General features: G+C 42.7%; 1 protein-coding gene across 1 annotated transcript in view; it reads left to right on the top strand.

Moving 5' to 3' along the window:
* GNAI1 (G protein subunit alpha i1) overlaps positions 1 to 21,004 on the top strand; it is a 64,740-nt gene that overhangs the window by 22,465 nt on the left and 21,271 nt on the right. The window contains exons 4-5 of the mRNA XM_034765721.1: positions 10,704 to 10,861; positions 17,801 to 17,929. Of these exons, the coding sequence (XP_034621612.1) occupies positions 10,704 to 10,861; positions 17,801 to 17,929 (287 nt within the window). The remainder of the gene's footprint in view (positions 1 to 10,703; positions 10,862 to 17,800; positions 17,930 to 21,004) is intronic.

Below are 21,004 nucleotides of genomic sequence, written 5' to 3'. Positions count from 1 at the left end.
AAATGCTCATCTTAATTAATTAGCCTCTTAGAGTTGATATGGCTACTTCCGCCTTTTCATGTTCTGTATGTACATATATCTCCTTCTATATGTTCCATTCTATGCATCTGAAGAAGTGGGCTGTAGCCCACCAAAGCTTATGCTCAAATAAATTTATTAGTCTCTAAGGTGCCACAAGTACTCCTGTTCTTTTTACAGACTCTAAAGAACTTTGGCAACATTTATACAAACGTACCTTGTCTTACCTAATGGGTGCAGACAAACAAAAATATTAATAGTCCACTTTTAACATTCCAAATAAATGACCATTTTCCTTTGCAGGAGGTTTGATTTATAGAGCACCATAAATGGCATTGCACTTTACGTGATAGATGGCTATTCAAATTGTCCTTCTGCCTCATGTGGAGAAGGGATTTGAACTTATTTCCTACCTCCCAAGTGAATGCCCTAACTGCTACTCTGCACAGTCATTCTGCTCCTCTGTCCGAATGCATAATTATTTATTCATTTATAGACATTGGAACAGTTTCAACAGGGAAAATTGAGACTCTGCACCAGAATATCCCATAGTACAGTGCTTCGGGCACTCACCTGAGAGATGGGAAATTTGTTTTCAGATTGCTTCTACACATGGGAGAATTGTACCATGGGAGAATTGCGTGAGTTTAGGCATGCCCTGAGCACACCTGCCAGATCAGGCCCTGCAGGTGAGTTTGGTGGGGAAATGCCTAGTTTGAAAGCTAAAGCATAAAAAGAGGTACCCACGCACCTAGACTGAGACATCTGTGTGCATACACACTTGCAGAAATTTGAGTATCTAGGGACTTTCAACAAAGAATACTCAAGCACCCAGGATTTCAAGTGTCTACAGAATTAGGGATTGGGTAAGAAGGGGTTTTGAGGACCTCAGTAACACCCAGATGTTGGACTTAACACCTAAAGTGTCAGTCCGTACCCTGGAATGTATAAAAAGTTATTGCACTCAATGGAGGTCAAGGTCAGTGTGTGGAATATTCATTGGCTGCAACAGCTGAAGCAGGAAGTAGCCCCAGTATGGGCTAGTCTTCGCAGAAGGGACATAGAGGAAGGGGAGAGATTCTGCAGATCATGTACTGAAAGAAACTTGTAAAGTATTTATTTGTATTACATGTTTTATTTATTATTTAGTACTTTAGGGTCTTGTGCCATATTTACTTTTTCCTCACAAGTCAAGATTGCAAGTTTGAATGACAGAAAGGGGGTGGGTAGGAACAAAGAACAAGGGGAAGAAAAATGGTTTTATCAGGAAAGCAGCACCATTTTATATGTTGACGCTTTGCATTTTTATGCCTCTTTTATGTAAGTCTTAAAAACACTTTTTTCTAACATTAATGACTATAGCCACAATGCCCCTATGAAGTAGCCATTATCATAATTTTGCAGGGAAGAGTGTGAACAGAGATTTTCAGCTGTCTAAGGCCACCAAGTCAGTGGCAAAGCTGGGAGTAGAACCCAGATCTTCAGATTCCAGTCCTATATTCAGATTACTAGATAATGCTGCTTTGCTTTTGACATTAAGTTTGTAGTGATGGGTAAGACAGAAATAATAATGGTTTGACTAATAGGAGTTACTAGATCATATAAATTTTCTTGTTTCATATCTAACAAGAAAACTAATATATAATAATGTGCTCAGAACCTGCCAATTATGCACACAGCTAGTCTATATGACCTTGTTTCTCTCACTGTTACCCTCATTTTCCTCACCTGTTGCTCAGTTTGTTCTCCAACTGGTTGTGTCTTGCCTTTTGTAATCTCCCTAGGACAGGGATTGTCTCATGCTGTGTGTTTGTATAGCACCAGTTCAATGGAGCCCTGACTCTGATTGAAGCTTCTAGGTGGTAATATAGTAGAAAATAATTCAGTAGCATTAGAGAGAGACCAATGTTTACTCCTGGGGGAATTCTGCAACAAAAAATTAAAAATTCTAGGCACAATATTTTAAAATTTTGCAAAATTGTACATATTTTATTTATCAAAATAACACAATATAATCATGCCAGTTTCAATTATTTTGGTAATTTATTTCAAAATACCTGTCAAAAAGTATGTCTGTAACAATACAGACAAAAAAAAAAGATTTTCGTAATTTTTTTTGACAAATAGATTCCTTACTAGGCATATTAATACAGAACTTTGAGTAGTTCATTTAAATTACACTACAGAACTGTATTTCCTGCACCCATCTGAAGCAGTGCAAAGGCTTGGGGGAGTCAGAGGTAACAGGGGCTGAGGGAGAGGGAAGAGCCTGGAATGAACCTGGAGGGTTGTTGGGTGTGGGTGAGAGAAGTATGGAACAGGATTTGGTGGGGGTGGGATTGTTAGATAGTTGGGGAGCCTCCCCTATGGAGACCCTGGCTGACCCAAAGCCTCTCCCATTCAGTCACATATCTGCCCCTGTCCCTGCACACCCTTCCCCATCCGTCCCTGCAGCTTCCTCCCCATATGGCCTTGCACCCCCACTCCCATTCAGCCCCTGGCACAATGCTGTCACCCCATTAGCCCCTGAGCCCATGCCCAGTCTTCCCCTTCCTCCCCCCCACTAGCCATTCTGAATCCCAGTCTGTGACCACCTCCCAGCAACACCATGTACCCCACTCGGTGTGCCTTAACCTGGCTCCATGGGCAGGGTGCTGTGATGATCTTCTACTCCTGGGGGAATTATGCACCACTGCACATGCACAGAATTTTTTTTCCCAACAGAAAATCATTCTGCCCCAGAATTCTGCAGTTCTACCTTTTGCCCATCAGAGGCTGCGGTGGCGCCAGAACAGGTGGCTGGGTTCATGTTTCTGGCTGTTCTGGCGCCACAATGGCCTCTAGTGGGTGAAAGTGGAATGGCAGCAATTCTTGGGAAGAATGTATTTCCTGCAGGGGGAAAAATTATTCACTAGACATGAATTTTGGAGTGGCGCAGAATTCCCCCAGGTGTAAATGTTGAACTGACAGCTTTTGGGTGGGTGGAGACTCTTTATTGTGATGGTATTCAAAAGTAATTACTATGTTAATAGTGGTAACAAGAAGTAGATGGAGAGAGAAATTTGTGGCTCATAAGGAGGAGATGACTAAGTTTTGTGACTTTTTTTTCTTTGTGTAATGCATAAATTTACAGTCAGATCACTTGTTTCCTGTCCTGTAGGAACAGGACAAACCCAATGCTATTTATTTTGTAAAATATTACAATAGTCCAGAGTTCTGGGTGCATATATACAATTTCACTATATAATTATATATATATAATATGAAAATTAAGTTGATACTATTGCTCTGAATTCTTGCTGCAGTGCAAATTTACATTTTGACTCTGAGAAAATAAGTAATTTAAGTAGCTCTGTGGACTTGGTTTATCACTAATTGGCGTGCTTGATGGGGGGACTAAACCTTCAGCATATATAGCTCTGTAGTATCAACATTCACTTTGTTTAAACCCTTCAGCAAGCAGAGAAAGGCTGTGTGTGTGCACACGCGCACACACACAGTAACGCTTCACTTAACGTCCCCTGCTTAACATTGTTTCAAAGTTGAGTCGCTGCTCCATTAGGTAACCTGCTCATTTAAAGTTGTGCAATGCTCCCTTATAACGTCGTTTGGCTGCCTGCTCTGTCCACTGCTTGTAAGATTCTGTGGAAGAGCACCAACTTTCCCTTGGTGGCGCTTAGGACTTTCTGGGAGGGATGGGGAGGAGGCAGAAGTTCTGTGTCCCCGCTCTCCCCCTCCCTCCCAGAAAGTCCTAAGCACCACCAAACAGCTGTTTGACAGCAGGGAAGTGCTGGGAGGGAGGGGGAGGAGCAGGGATGCAGCGTATTCTGGAGAGGAGGTGGAGTGGGGGTGGAACAGGTGGGCCTGGAGTGGAACAGGGCCAGGAAGAGGCGGGCCTGGAGTATCCCCCGGCAAACTCGGCACCTGTTCTTCTGTGGGAAAGCTGCCGCTGTGCAAGGTGCTTCCTAGCATCCTTGCCTGCAGCAGGCTGTGCCTGTGTGGGGTAAGCCAGGGGCACCTCCCAACCACAGTACAGTACTGTACAGTATATAATGCCTTTTGTCTGCCCCCCCCAAAATTTCCTTGGAACGTAACCCCCGCATTTACATTAAATCTTATGGGAAAATTGGTTTTGTTTAACATCATTTCACTTAAAGTTTCATTTTTCAGGAACATAACTACAGCGTTAAATGAGGAGTTAGAAAATATATTTTCCTGGAAGTGACTTTGGTACAGCTAAATCTGTTAGTGTAGTCTTGGTATGGAAAATAAGAAATCGGGGGGAGTGTGTTTTGAGGCTTTTTCTTTCTGCTTTATTGTTGTTAGTACATACTCTCTGCTCCCACTACACCATCACCCAACAGGCCAGAGATGATGCCAAGTTTGGAAGAGTACTGTTGCAATCTGCATGTCTATGAACTCTAAACCCACCTCCTTGGGTACCGCATGTGAGTCATCTAAAGTGGAATGGACATGACCAAGTTCTTGAAGAAGAAAAAATGGTTACTAACGTTTCCGTCACTATTGTTCTTCAAAATGTGTGGTTCGTGTCCATTCCACGACCCACCCTCCTGCCCCTCTGTCAGAGTTAACACTGCTCTACAGCCAAAATGCTTCTGAAATAAATGTAGTCAAACTTTACTAATTCTGGGTCCCTGAGAACGAAAATGATGCTTAAAATTGTTGATTGGCTCTAGTTTTCAAGATATGCTATTGGGTCAGTATATACGACCCTTGATTTGGGAATGGCGGAGGATAAGTGAGTTATAAAGGGAAGGGATCTCAATTTAAACCAGAAATGACTAAAATACATCTTTGACTGGATCTATGACTAAATCTATGACTGGGTTTGGACAGTACTTGCTTTTTAGGCAAAACAATGAATGATGCAATCTGAAGCTGGTATTGTGTCATACATGATATGAATTGCATCATGTTATTCCTAGAAGTCATGGATGATGCAATCATAACGAAGCTTACATCACTGCTGAACAAATTGCCCTATATCAGCTTTAGAAATCATACAGTGTCGTGCTCTCTTATTTGTCAGTGTTTGTTTTTGCAAAGGGACACATCTCTGTTTAGCCAAAGTGAGCAGAGATGCCTCGTACTTGTGTGAACAGTGCAGATAACTTCTGCTATGTTTGTGGTGAAGTGACTTTTGCATCACAAAAGCGCAGTATAACCACTATGGTTAAGAAAGCCTATCACTTTTATTTTGGCTGCAAAATTGGAGATCAGGACAAGAGGTAGGCCCCACACATATGCTGCAACACTTGTACAACAAATCTTTGCCAGTGGTTGAACAGGAAAAGGAAGTCTATGCCTTTTGCAGTGCCAATGATTTGGAGAGAGCCAACGGATCATACCAGCAATTGTTACTTCTGCATGGTGCCTCCAGTTGGGAAAAGTGTGTCAAAGAAGAAAAAGTGGACTGTGCATTATCCAAACATTCCATCAGCTATACGCCGAGTACCCCACGGAGAAGGACTGCCGGTTCCTGATGCACCAGAATCATTCTCACTTGAGTCAGACGAGGAAGAGGATGAAACTTCTGGTCCTGAACCATCAATGTCACAGGACTCACATTTTCTCCCATCCTCCTCCTCTGAATCACACCTCATAACACAAGGTGAACTGAATGACCTTGTCAGGGATTTGGAACTACCCAAGAGTAAGGCAGAGCTGTTGGGCTCCAGACTACAGCAGTGGAATCTCCTGGCAGGTGATGTTAGGGTTTCCATGACTGTCAAAAGGATCTTGTCCCATTCTTCTTCATGGAAGGTGATCTTGTAGCCTGCAACAACATCGATGGTGTGATGGCAGCCCTCAACATCATTCACGATCCAGATGAGTGGAGACTGTTCATTGATTCATCGAAGATGAGTCTTAAAGCTGTTTTACTGCATAATGGCAATGTTTTGCCATCAATTCCAGTTGGTCATGCAGTCCATATGAAGGAAACCTATGATGACATGAAACAACTTTTGAGGTGCATAAACTATGACCAACATCAGTGGCAGCTTTGTGGCGATTTGAAGGTTGTTGCTCTCTTGCTTGGTCTGCAGACTGGATACACAAAGTACTGCTGTTTTCTCTGCTAATGGCATAGTTGTGCAAGAGATTCCCACTACATCAAGAAAGATTGGCCACTCCAACAGTCATTGGAGCCTGGGAGGAAAAGTGTTCAGCATCCACCACTTGTTGAATCGAGGAAGATTTTGTTACCACCCTTACACATCAAGCTGGGTCTGATGAAGAACTTTGTCAAGGCCGTTGACAAAACACAAGCAGCTTTCAAGTACCTCCGTGGAAAATTTCCAAGGTTAAGTGAAGCTAAGCTAAAGGAAGGTGTCTTTGTTGGTCCTCAGATTCGTGAACTTCTTCGAGATGATGCATTTGACCATGCACTGCGTGGCAAGGAAAAGACGGCATGGAAAGCCTTCCAGTTAGTGGCAATAAATTTTCTCGGAAACAACCAGGCAGACAACTACAGGTTGTTGGTGGAAAACCTCCTCAAGGCATACAAAAGCCTTGGTTGCAACATGTCACTAAAGATACATTTTTTTTGCACTCTCATCTAGATTTTTTTCCCACCGAACTATGGAGCAGTGAGCGACGAGCATGGCGAGCGATTTCACCAGGACATTGCAACAATGGAGAAACGCTATCAGGGCAAATGGAGCCCATCAATGCTTGCAGACTATTGCTGGACAGTGACAAGAGATGCTCCATTTAATGAATACAAGAGACAAGCCAAGAAGCGCCGAGTAGACACTGAATAAGACTAAACTATGTACATAATTGTGTTTTGCCTTTTGTTTCATAATAAATTTTATTTATATAACCCTTTTGCTGATTTTTTCAAGTGTTACATAAACAGGACAGGTGAAATATTATTATGTAAAGCAACCATAAAATGAAAAGACCTAGGTTTACAATTTGATTAAAACTCTACTATCTAGACAATATACATAGACGTAAAATGTAAAAACTTAAATATCTTAGAAACAGTAGCCAATCAGTTTTAATTGTCATATTTGCATTCAGCACATCAAAATACATAACAAATAGCACATTTTATCTCTGAAGCAGACGACTTCTCAAAAATTGTAGACCAGTGTAATCAGCAAGAGGGGACTGAGAGGGTGAGGGGCCAGTCAGGCCCTTTATACCAGCACATGAGCGCATGGCACCAGAGGGCGCTAGAGCCAGTCTGCCAGATACCACTGAGGGACATGAGCAACACATCACAAAGAACAGTAGTTACGGAAAACTTAGTAACCTTTTTCCTGAAGGGAAGCCCCTCTATTCCAGACTGTTTGTGAAGGATGGAAGAAACCCCACATTACTTAACTTCATAAAAAGAAAAGTTGATCCTAATGTCCCCTAATACAGCCACACTTGGTGTGTCTACTGTTTCTGTAAAGGGAAATGTGGCACTGAAGGATAACAAAAAGTAGATTTGTTGATGCAATTGGAGGTGGGATGAAGAGATGCAGGTGATTGCTAGCTTCATAAATAGTTCTGTGCTCTATAAATTGTGCCCTGCATCATGCAGCCCCTACTTACATTTCTAACATGGTCACCTTTTGAATCCAAAGTCTCTTATCCCTTTCCATTCCACCAAAGATACCAGTCTAATTGAGACCTACTTTCCATATTCTGCTGCAGGAGCTGTCTCTGTGTCTCCTGCCATGCTCCCCTTTGCTTATAGTATGTTTCTCAGTTCTCTTGTCAAGACTCCACTGTTTTATTCAAATCATTCCAGAGAAATCACCTCTGCCACTCTCAAAAAAGTGTGCTTATACTTCAAAATAAAACAAATATTTCAACTACTCATATGTATATATTCATAAAGAGAATATCTGTGTATTTAACAAATGTCCTTTCTTGGTGTCTGTTACTACTTCAGTTGTTTATGTAATCCATTGTAGAGATTGTCTGCTCCTTGGGGCAGGGTTTTTTCATCTCTATATTGGTAAGTGTATAGAACAGCTGTGGTCAAATTCTGCCCTCAGTTACACCTGTCAGTCTAATTGTCCTTCAGTGAAAGTTTTGCTCTTGTAAATGAAGGCAAAATTTGAACTGCAATCTCTTTCCTGGAGAACTGGAACCCATATTTGAGTTGGTGACAAACAAGCAAGCCTTGCCTGTGGGAGAATCAGAGCAAAAAGACAATGACCTACAATTCTCGTGATGTTGGGAGATGCCATTCCTGTGCTATCATTTCAAACAGATCTGAAAATTAAGCTGTAAGGAAGGGTTTTTTTTTTCTTGTGGTTAGACTTGTGTGTATTGAAGGTCAGAGCAGCATAAGTGTAAGATAAGAATTTTTTAACTAGTGATACTATGATATGACTTATGAATTCCATAGTGTTCTAATATGATAACATAATGGTTAACCCCCCTCAAAACAAGAACTGCTCTTCATTCTCACCATATCTAGAAATGGGAGGAGAAATAAAATGCAATACATGTACCACAAAAATTACTCATGGTTGAATAGTTTTCTATATTCTGCCTTTTATTCAACAATTTAGTTTTTAAACCCCTCATATTTGTTCTATTAAAAACTATTAGCTGCTCGATGTTGGCCAGCATTGAGAGAGAATGAATTCTTGCTGGGTAAAATAGGCTTGCAGGTTAATACCTCTAGTATTTTTGGGGAAAAATGAAGAAAACTTTTTCTAGTATATTGAGACGATTGGTTACCTGATGCATCTGCTGACAGAAGAGGAGGAATGCTTTGAGGAGAGCTAGCAATTTATGGCTTCTACTCACAGCTGATTTTTTTTGTAGGTCTTTAAAAAATAGTGTACTACAAATTCAGAATTCACGTAAATGTATCTGTAAAAATTTGAGTGTAAATATAACTGTATCCAGTTGGTTTTGAGGACTAGAATGAGATTGGAGTTTGGCTTCAACTTGAAATATGCTGGTTCCACTTATTTTTCTTGTTGAAATCTTACAAATTTCCTTATCAATAAAATGTTGTGTCTTCACGCAGATATTTGATTTACTACCAATGTGTCGATATATAAAAGCCTCAATTAACAATAGGCTTTTATTTTCTACAGTTGGATGGACAGACTCAGACTTGTGCTACTGTTCTAAAAATAGATGTGTTGCTGTTGCAGCTTGGGCTTAGAAGCCCAGGCACAGGGGTGGGCTTTAGAGCCCGAGCTCCAGCCTGAGTTACAACTTCAAAGTGCTGTCTACACTGCTATTTTTAGTGTGTTAGTGTAACCTTTGGGTGGGCTAGAGTTCACTTCATTGCCCGTCTCCAGTGCCTTAAAAACCCCAGCTCCCATAGAAAAGCAGTAAGAGACCCAGATTCAGTCTCTAAAGATTTTTTCAGCAAGGAAGCTATGCATCCGAAGAAGTGAGGTTTTTACTCACGAAAGCTTATGCCCAAATAAATCTGTTAGTCTTTAAGGTGCCACCAGACTCTTTGTTGTTTCAGCAAGGATTGTACAGGGTCAACCTCCCCACACTCAAGTCCCAGAAAGAACAAAAGGAGTAAACTTAATTAAGTACCAACTTTATAAAATCTTATGATAAAGAAACATAGTTAATATATTTTTCACAACATAACATGGCTACTTTATAATCCACATACATTATCTTCACAGTTTGTACATAAGCATAAATAAAGAAAACAAATTAAATCTAGTATCAGAGGGGTAGCCGTGTTAGTCTGAATCTGTAAAAAGCAACAGAGGGTCCTGTGGCACCTTTAAGACTAACAGAAGTATTGGGAGCATAAGCTTTCGTGCTTATGCAGCACTTGCATCTGAAGAAGTGAGGTTCTTACCCACGAAAGCTTATGCTCCCAATACTTCTGTTAGTCTTAAAGGTGCCACAGGGACCCTCTGTTGCTTTTTACAAATTAAATCTAAACAGGTCAGTCCCCACAGAAACCCAGTTAAAAGAAATTGAGTTCCCAAAAGCTTAGGTTGAGTTCACCTGAGTCTCTATTAGTCTTTGATCATGAAATTTATATAGTCTGCTGAGTTAAAAGCAACATCTTCCCACCACTTGCTTGTAGAAATCTTCAGTTGAAATCCATGAAGACTCTTCCTCCTGCTCTGCTGAAATGAACTCCGTTAGCTAGTTAGCTAAACAATTAATCAGTATATAGAGTTTTAACTGCTGCAAAATGCTTTAGCGTTAGGGAAAACAGTCTGCTTTCTGCTCCAGAAGCTCAACTTCTCCCAAACTACATAGGGCATATGGCCTTTTGTAAAGAAGCTGCCCTGACTACTTGCCCTCATGGAGTCTGAGTTCAGCAACAGGGAACCTATTTAGCATTCCCAAAACTGCCACATCCAAGTCCAGAAACTTCTGAGTGTGGAGATCTAATTGTGCATCTGCCTAACAATAAGGACCCAGACACAACTTATTCCTACCCCACCCCTATAGATCTCTTAAAGAGATCTCCCTATTAGGCATGTGGGTTACAGTAGCATGAGCTCTGTGAGACCTAGTCTGCCAGCCTGGGTCGGGAGGTCACTGTCATGGGCTGTGTAGACATACTCATTTCCTTAGTCTACTAATTCATCCATTTGCTGTGGACTGGGCTGATGCTTTTAAATCCTTCTATTAACTTAAAGGAATGGTATGGATTTCTGCTCTAGTTTTTTTTTTCCCCCTCAAGTTTTCTGTTTCCATGTTTCTTACAGGATGATGCCCGACAACTCTTTGTACTAGCTGGAGCAGCAGAGGAAGGATTTATGACCACGGAACTTGCAGGAGTCATCAAGAGATTGTGGAAAGATAGTGGAGTTCAAGCCTGTTTCAATAGATCCAGGGAATACCAGCTTAATGACTCTGCAGCTTAGTAAGTGTAGAACTGATACTATGTTGATGGGAGTCTTAGAAATACCTAGACAGAGAGGTCCTTTTCTGGGATCAGACAGTTGCAGCAGTCCTGAAGTAAAGTCTGAACTCGAAGAAAAGGAATTGGGTGGGGAACCTAAGTGTTGTGCTGGAATTAACAGGTCAAATCTGTGAACAGTACCCAGAGCAGTTAATGTGAGAAATAAAAACTAACAGGTACTCTCGAATGCTTTATATGGCCAGTTGTTATATTTCTGCCCATATATTGGGGGTGGGGTGGGGTGAGTTGTTGTGGTCTCAAGGCTACTTGTTCTGTATACGGAAACCTTTCATGACTGTTGGCTCTGAATCAGCATTATCAATTGAACTTTGCTTCACTTCCATTACGTTAATATTGTGGTAGCATCCAAAAATACCAATCAGGATTTGTCTTTGTTGTGCTAGGCACTGTACAAATGCATAGATAGATATAGTTCTTGCCCCAATGAGTTTAAAACTAATTAAGACTAGATGCAGCAAGAGAGGAAAAACAGATGGAAAATAGGGTAGAAGGAGAATGATAATAGTAATAAGATGATGCAATTACAGGCTTGTGATGTGTAAATCATGATTTTGAATTATCTGAAAGTACACTAAGTTTAATAAATCTTCTGTTCCTGAGTGCTCTTCAAATTTGCTGCTACTAGTTTTTTTTGCAGTAGAAAGGAAAAGGATCGGGACAGAGTGGCTGAAGCATATCTAAACCATGAATTACCAATACTGATCGGTACACAGGCTAAATGATTGGTTTAATTTTCAAAAATATAACAAAGTGACCGATTCAAATCCATATATAATGAACAAAAGCATGATGCCATTAGTGCATTGAGATACTATAGATCAGTGTTTCTCAACCTTTTTGATACCAGGGACTGGCTTGCTGCCTTCCTAAACTCTGTCAGGGAGATCTCGGGGACCGGCATTGGTCTACGGATCAGTTGTTGAAAAACACTGCTGTAGAGATCTCCAGCCTGCTTTTATCTGCTCTGAACCTGAAGGACAGCTTGAACTTTCTAGACTCTTCAAGCCATCAAGAATAGGGACAAACAGGATGAAACTCAAGATAGCAAATAACTTAATAGAAAGATGAGCCTGAAGAAAACACATCCATGACCAAAAGAACTGGAAAGTCATTTTTGTGCGTCGTTTTCCTACTTCTAATAAGATCCCTCAAAGTCTCTAGGGCTTCAATATTTTAGGTAACTAGCTTTATTGGGGAAATTGTCATTCCTTTTTGAGTGATGGTCCCTATTATATTCCACATGCGCCTGGAGCCGAAGCTTTTCAAAGTAGTTTTGCTCAGTGGTCTGCGTATTTGCCCTTGTATTGTCTTGTGGTTTCGCCTGAGTGATAAGAGGCTGCACCACTTGCCGGATCTGCCGGTCCCGGTGCCAGATCTGCGTACCCCTCCTGCTTTGGTTGGTCGCATCCCAGATACCTTTACTGGTTCTGGTTATTATTGACTTTGTGGAAACTCGGAAGCAGTTTCAGCCCTCACGAACCGTTCACCCTGGAGGAAGCTATATGAACGCATGTTCTGATGCACTCACCTCTGTAGAGAGCTCCATCTCATGCGTTACATATATCACCTGCTGGCCGTACCCCTCTAACACCTCCCATTCCGTCGGCACTGGCATTCATGCAAGACTCCGACTTCCCTGAATCTGACAATCTGGGCGTTCAGCATGGTCTGCCACTTCCATTCAGGAAATACGACTACCGGAGACTTCCAACAGCTCCATAGCAGTTTCCACCTTACCCTTACCCAAGAAGCTGGTATCTGTCTCCTTGGGCACAAGCATAACAGCAGCAGGATCAACTGGGTTGGCCATATTGGAGCTCATGGCCCCAGTATATTCCTCCAGGATAGTCTCGTTCGGCTCAGGAGAACTCCACTGTTTCACCCTCCCGCCCTTTGTCCGGCAGAGGTTCAGAAATGGGGTTAGATGAGGCACCTATCAGGCCGGCTCCAATGGTACTGGCAGATCAGGAGAGATTCCCTTTGTCATCTCCAGATGCAGCTATGTCATCAACACCTTCCTCCCCACCAGATTACTATCGTCAGTTTTAAGAACTTCTATGGAGATAGCCATTGTCCTTGAGATCCCACGGGAAGAGGTGTGGGACAGTCGGCACCAGTTACTAGATATTCTGCACACATTAGTACTGGCAAGGATAGCCTTACCAATCAATAATGCTATTCTTCAACCAGCACGCAATGTATGGCACATCCTGGACACGTGTGTACCAACCCCAAAGGGGGCTGCAAAAAGATACTGAGCCTCTCTTACCCTCTCCCCCACCACCCATGACCAGAACTTTTATTTTCACACCCTCCACCTAACTTCTTGGTAATACAGGCTGCATTAGAGCAGACCAAACAACAATACCCACGCTCCGTCTCGGCAGACAGGGAGGGTAAGAGACCTGACCTCATGGGTCGAACAGTCTTATCCTCAATTGGACTGCAGTTCCAGATCTCTAATTACTTGGCACTGATGGCCAAGAATGGCTTTATGAACTATGGCTGGATGGAGGAATTTGCAGATAAGTTACCTCATCAGGATTGTACTTGATTCCAAGCAATTGTACAGGAAGACGAGTTTGTCACCAAGTCCATGCTTCAGGCTGCAGTTGGTTCAGCGGACATGTCCTTGCGTGTATTGGTGACTGGAATTGTCATGAGGAAGGAATCCTGGTTACACTCCTTAGGTTTCCCTAGAGAGGTGCGGAACGCTACTGAGGACCTTTCCTTCAATGAATCACACCTCTTCAACCAGAAAACTGATGATTCCTTACACTAACTAAAAAACTCTAGAGCAGTGGTGGGCAACCTGCAGCCCATGGTTGGACAGGCCACCGTTTCCTGCAGCTCCCAGTGGCTGGGAACAGTGAACTGCGTCCACTGGGAGCTGCGGGGGGGGGGAAGAGGGGTAGGGTGTGCCTGCGGATGCTCAACGTCCGCAAAACGTCTCGCAGCCCGCAATCAGATTATCCTGATGGGCCGCATGCAGCCCACAGGCTACAGGTTGCTCACAACTGCTCTAGAGTCATCTTACGATCCTTGGGCATAGATACACCAGCACCAAGGAGGAAATTTTATCGCCCACCATCAGCCCAACAATACAGAACTCCACGCTTTGGCCGTCAGTGGGCCTACGAACCTCTTCAGAAGTGCCCTAAGATACTCTGAGCATGTCTGCCTATTCCGGCAACGCAGACCTCTGCACAACACTCTGTCATCACGAAAGTGGTCTCTTAGTGTACTTAGAGCGCTATCGGTCACTCTGCACACCAGTGCTCCTACCCTCCGCCCCTTTCGAGGGTTGTTTCAAACTCTTTCTCTGCTTGAGAGTTATATAACAATGGTCATAGGGGTCTTGGATGTCATTCGATGTGGCTACACCATAGAGTTCGATGACGCCTCCTCCACATCCCCTTCCTGCCCCCCTCCTCATGACCATATTCTTACCCTAAAGGTGGACTTCCTCCTGCAGAGAGGAGCAGGGGAGCCAGTCCTGGCAGCCTTTTGTGGCACAGAGTTCTACTCCAACTATTTCCTGGTATCCAAGAAGAAAGCAGGATGGAGACCAATCTTGGATCTCTGACACCTCAACCATTCGATTTGCAAGTTGAAATTCCATATGGTCACGCTTGTGGCCATCATTCCCTCACTGGAAAAAGGCATGTGGCTCTCAACATGCAAGATGCATACTTCCATATCAACATACATATGACTTACAGAAGGTTCCTGAGGTTCAAAGTGGGGCAACGACACTTCCAATACAGGGTTCTCCCATTCAGATTCACTGCTGCCCCGTGAGTTTTTACAAAGGTTTTCTCTGTGGTAGCGGCTCACTTATGATGTCAGGGAATCCTTGTCTTCCCCTATCTGGACAACTGGCTGATGGCAGTGTGGTCCAAAGAGGAAGCTCAAGCATTGATATCCCAGCTGCTTCTACTTCTCCCTAAGAGTGAGCATCAATGTCGAAAAATCAACTTTGTGCCCTCCTTAGTCCCTGGAATTCATAGGAACTCACATTGATGTGATCTCTGCATGAGCTTGTATGCCACAGGTCACATTCCAAAGCCTACTGAACCAAATAGCCCTGATAATCTCCAACTCTTTGGTCTCTGCCAAGACCTGCCTTTCCATTCTAGGGCACTTGGCAGCGTGCACATACATCACGCCCTTCACCCGTCTGCATCTTCACTGTCTACAGCTATGTCTGCAAAGAATCTATTCTCCTATGCACCGATCTGTGCACACCCTACTTAACATTCCACTCAGTGTCATCTCTTCTCTTTGGTGGTGGACAGACCCACTACAAGTCTGCTCCGGGATGCCCTTCCTCCCATCCTTGCCGACTGTGATATTCATATTGGGTGTGTCACTCACAGGCTGGTGCAGTGTGTCTCAACCTTTCCAGACTATTGTGCCCTTTTCAGGAGTCTGATTTGTCTTGCGTACCCCAGGTTTCACCTCACTTAAAAACTACTTGCTTACAAAATCAGACATAAAAATACAAGTGTGACAGCATAGTTACTGAAAAATTGCTTACTTTCTCATTTTTACCATATACTTATAAAATAAATCAATTGGAATATAAATATTGTACTTACATTTCAGTGTATTGTATATAGAGCAGTATAAACAAGTCATTGTATGAAATTTGTGCTGACTTTGCTAGTGCTTTTTATGTAGCCGTTGTAGAAATAGACAAATACCTACAGGAGTTGATGTGCCCCCTGTAAGACCTCTGCATACCCCCAGGGGTACGTGTATTCCTGGTTGAGAACCACTGGGCTGGGACACTTACATTGGAGATCACATGACACAAGGTATCTGGACCCATGCGAGAGTCCAGGATGCACATAAACATAATCGAACTTTGAGCAGTACACAAAGCATGTCACGTGTTCTTACCAGCTATCTGCTATTGCCATGTCCTCGTCATGTCAGACAACACCACCACAGTATACTACATAAACAAAGTGGCACAAGTCCCCAGCGCTGTGTATGGAGGCAATTCACCTCTAGGAATGGTGCATTGCACATCATATCCTTTTGTCAGCAGCCTACCTGCCTGGCACCCAGAATGTGATCACAGATTCTCTCAGCAAGAACTTTACAACCGACCACAAATGGGAGTTGCACGAAATGATAATCACAGACAACTTTGGTCGTTGGGGTACACTAATCAGAGACCTTTTGGCACCAACACCAAGTGCACCCAGTATTGCTCCAGGAGAAGACTCGGTGCTCACTCACTGATCAACGCTCTGGTCATCGATTGGTCAGACTGGACAAACTATGGTGTCTCCCCTCCTCCCCTTTCACCACACTAGATAAGGACAAGGTCTCACTGTGACTGCATCCCAAGTTTCTGCCAAAGTGGTTTCCCAATTCCATCTCAACCAACCCATACATCTGCCTACCTCCCTTCCAAAACCACTAATGAGCAACGGTGGCTTCATTCCCTCGATGTGTGTAGGGCCCTAGCCTTTTACCTACAAAAGACGAAGCCATTCTCAAAGTCTCCCAGGCTATTTGTTGCCATAGCTGAGAGAATTAAAGGACACGCCATTTCCACCCAGAGAATCTCTCAGTGGGTCTCAGGGTTCATTAAGTGTCGCTATCAATTGTCAGGGAACTCCCCACCAGATGGGATACAAGCCCATTCCATGAGAGCACAAGCACCAACCAGAGCCATGTTCCATGATAGATCCCTTGTGGACATATGTAAGGCAGCCACGTGGAGTTCAGTACATACCTTTCCTTCTCACTATCCTCTAGTACGTGATGCTGCGACGGATGCTTCATTCGGTGCAGTAGTCCTCGGTTCTACGGTTCCACCATCTTCCTTGCACCCTCTTGTCAATCACCCTCCATGGAATACAATCGGTACTAATACAATTGATCGAACCCACAAGGCAATACAAAGGTGCCTGTGCGGACAGTCAAGCAATAGTACTTTGAAAAGCTCCAGCACATGTGCATAACCCTCAGTGGAATACATATAGGGAGCACACATCTCAAAGAACCTCCAGTAACCTTCTCTTCTCTTTCCTGCAATTTTATAATGACAGCACAGTTTACTTAACCCCTAATTATGTCCCTGAAGTTGATAATTTCTGTTCACATAGGTAGCCGTTCCTTTTTTCTGTTCCTTTTCAAAGTGAATGCAAATAAAATCACATATGTACTGTATTTAAAGCACTGAACTGATGGCATGCATCTCAAGAATTTCAGAAAGTAAAACACAAGGCTTTGTTTTCAAGACTATCTGATTAGAAGGAAAGTTACTGTGTTACAGTGTGCCAAACCAGCCACCTAGTCAATAAACAGAATCATAGAGCATTAAGTCACATGAACATCTGTTGATTCAGTATTTTGGTTGGAACATTCTTCATACATTTAATAATTCCCATTAAGGGACAGCATATTAAAATACTTTAATTCTGTAGACAGGTGTAAAGATAATATGTATTCTTTGTTTACATGTTTTCCTACTTTATAATTGCTTGCACCAACTGAAAGAAAACCACACGGGTTCTGAGACTTAGAAGGAAGAATTATTTAAGATGGAATGAATTGCTTAAATGTTTTCTTTCTTAATATTTTTCAGTATGCATTTTTTTAACTAGTAAAGGCTTGCCAAATTCTATTTTTAAACTGATAAATAACCCGTAATATGTGAATGTAGTATGCAGGTTCTCTGTTTTTACCCCAAAGAATACTGTCCCCGCACATGTCTATGATGAGCGCTAAACTGAATGTGCTGAATAGATGTGAGGATTTTTAGATATGTTAACTTTTATAACAGATAAAATACCTTTATCTGTGCAAATCTCAACTTTTTTTTTAAATAATTAAAAGCGGTGTTTATTTTATCTTTAGTTACTTGAATGATTTGGACAGGATAGCACAAACCAGTTACATCCCGACTCAACAGGATGTTCTCAGGACTAGAGTGAAAACTACAGGAATAGTGGAAACTCATTTTACTTTCAAAGATCTTCATTTTAAGTGAGTATTCAAGCTGTACACATAACCCCTGTGATATGTTTTATTCAAAGTTTTAAATGTTGATTAACAACTTTGACTTATTTTTGTCACAACTTATTTCTTGGCATTTGGAATTATTTTCAGAGAAGATAGGGTGTCAGCGGGAAGAGAAGGGATTGGGGAAATGACTTTCATAGTGAGACCAAGTACAATGAAATAACACAACTTCTTGGAGGCATATTTAATATTGAATTGCAGCACCAGGAAAGCCTATTTAATTCCCGTGTAAGCTTACATGTTTACATGAATAATGTGCACATATAAACTCCTTTCAAATAATCCCTTTTGTGTAATGTTGAAGAACTAGTGATTGAAAAATCAGCTTTTCTTCTACTTGAAAATCAGTTGAAGAGCTGACAGACTATGAACATTCACTATTTGGGAAGTGAAACGACCAAAATATCTTTTCTAGTAAAGCTAAATGCTGATTTCTATCCAAGTTTGCAACATGATTCTTTGTTTACTGACTACTTTTTCAAATCTATTTTTTTTCTTCATGAAGAAAAAATGAGCTTTTGTAAAGAGAGTTCAAGAAACTTCTAAGGTGCAGACATCTCTGCACCAAGTCTTACTAAGAGATGTTATCTTTCTTTGCATTAGGTGTTTTGAAACTAAACATTTTGGAATCTCCTCCACTTCTCTCAGCAAAGCAAATGCATGAAAAGGATACAGGGGAAGAGTTATATGTGCTGTCTGTGTAGTATGTAAATCAACATGGGTTTATGGCAAATAGATCCTGTCAAACTTGATATCTTTTTCCATGAGATTACAAGTTTGGTTGATGAAAGTAATAGTGTTGATGTAATATGCTTAGGCTTTGTGAAGTGTTTGCCTTGGTACCACACTATATTTTGATTAAAAAACTAGAGCAATATAAAATTAACATGGCACATATTAAATGGATTTAAAATGGGCTAACTGATAGGTCTCAAACTGCAGTTGTAAATCGGAAATTGTCTCGAGTGAGTCTCTTTCCAGTGGGGTCCTGCAGGAATCGGTTCTTGTCCCTACACTATTTACCATTTTTATCAGTGACCTGGAAGAAAACATAAACTCATCACTGATAGTTTGCAGATGACACAAAAATTGGAGGAGTGGTAAATAATGAAGAAGACACGTCACTCAGAGCAATTGGGATAGCTTGGTAAACTGGGCACAAGCAAACAATGCGCATTTTAATGTGGCTGAATGTAAACAAAGAATATAGGCCACAATTACAGGATGGGGGATTCTTTCCTGGAAAGCAGATACTCTCTGAAAAAGATTTGGTGCTGGTGGATAATCAGCTGAACGTGAGCTCCCAGTGTGATGCTGTGGCCAAAAGATCTTGGTGTAGGTGGCGTGCCGACCCTTGTTGGAGCTGAGCTGGTCGACTTGACACTTCGGTGTTGGTGTGGAGTGCTCCTTCCACTGTGAGAGTCTCTTGGCACCATTTCCCATCATCTATGCCGAAGAAAAAACATAAGCAGGTGGCTGAGAGAAGGTGTTCCCTGACTCTGAAGAAAGCCCAGCATGGAGAGCACAGCTGAGTGTGGCCACTCCTCTGCCCCGACTCAGAGGGCTCGTTGTCTCTGTCTTATACGCAAGCTCTGTTGAGTCTGGTCCCAGATCAACCTTTGGCACCGGAGGGACATTGTGGCACCAGCAGAGTTGTGGTGCCATCAACCCCGGAGGCGTTTGTTGAAGCCAGGGACTTGCTGGTACTTTCAGTACCACTGTCGCTGGCAGTACAAGAATTGGCGATGTCGGTGCCAGTGAGCAGAAGGCAGCATGTTGCCCCAAGCTCCTGTTCGGTACCGTCAAGAGGGAAACTGTCCCTGTTGGTCTCGACTCAGGTCTCCCTGCCTCAGCACCGTTCCCTGGCACCGAATGGTACTGCTCCTCTGTGGGTCCTGGAGGAAGGCTCGTCATTGGACTCAGAAGTGGAGTTGTATTCCCAGCCAAGGAACTTTTCCCAGTACCACCCCAGTCAGCCTTATCAGGTTGTGGATCCAGGTGTAGGGCTACCCCCAAGTGCTTGGCGCAGTGGGCACTGGCCTATGTAGATGCAATGGCCATTTTTGAACCCGGGGGATTTTTTCCTGACTCCAGGAGCTCATGCTCAGTGGTCTCAGAGAGGAAAGCATTTCCATCCCATCGAGCAACACCCGATCTGGACTCCAGTACCAAGTCTAGACCCTCAGGATCAGATCGGTGCAGAAGAAGAAGAGGGGACCCCCTGCTGGTGCAGGCCTACTCATCGTCCTCCCCGGATGAGGCAGTGTCGGGTGGGCGTGTCACCTCCCCACTATGACTTAGCTCAGCAGGAGCTGTTGAAAAGAGTGGTCTCGAACCTTGGGCTGAAAGTGGAGATAGTCCTCCAACAACCTGGATGATACTTTGAGCGTGGCACCCCCATTGAAGGAGGCATTCCCTCTCAGTGAGGCCATCACGGGACCAGTTAAAGCCCTGTGGCAAACCTAATCCTCCCTGCCTCCCACCTCAGAGCCGAAAAGAAGTACCGTATTTTCCGGCGTATAAGACGACTGGGCGTATAAGACGACCCCCAACTTTTCCAGTTAAAATATAGAGTTTGGGATATACTCGCCGTATAAGACTACCCCTCTTCCAACGCACACCAAAAAAAAATTAAAAAAAACATCAGATTTGATTTCAATATGGTAATTTTAATTCAAATGCTTATGACATGCAGGTACTTAGCAGGAAAACTGTCACTTATAAACATAAGGCTGTTTGTCATCAAACATGTAAACATAAAACAGTGCAAGTGGATTAAACTTTTCCTAATTCACTCTAAAGCTGAAAGGAAGGATAAGACAATAAACCCATGGGAGCTGCCATGCTGTTTGTTTTCTAAGCTGTCAACCAAACTGGAACTGATGATGATAGGAGGAAGATAACAAACAAGAGAGAGAGAGCAAGTGCCGGGCAAGTCCCTGGCGAGTTAGCAACGCCCATCATAACTGCAAGCTACGGTATTTTTACAGGTTTTGCTGGCGTGACAGTTTCCCTTTAAAAGCCTTCAAAATCCTCCTG

Source organism: Trachemys scripta, chromosome 1 (genome assembly GCF_013100865.1).
Source record: "Trachemys scripta elegans isolate TJP31775 chromosome 1, CAS_Tse_1.0, whole genome shotgun sequence".
NCBI lineage: Eukaryota > Metazoa > Chordata > Testudines > Emydidae > Trachemys > Trachemys scripta.
This window is presented reverse-complemented; position numbering and strand designations above follow the sequence as displayed.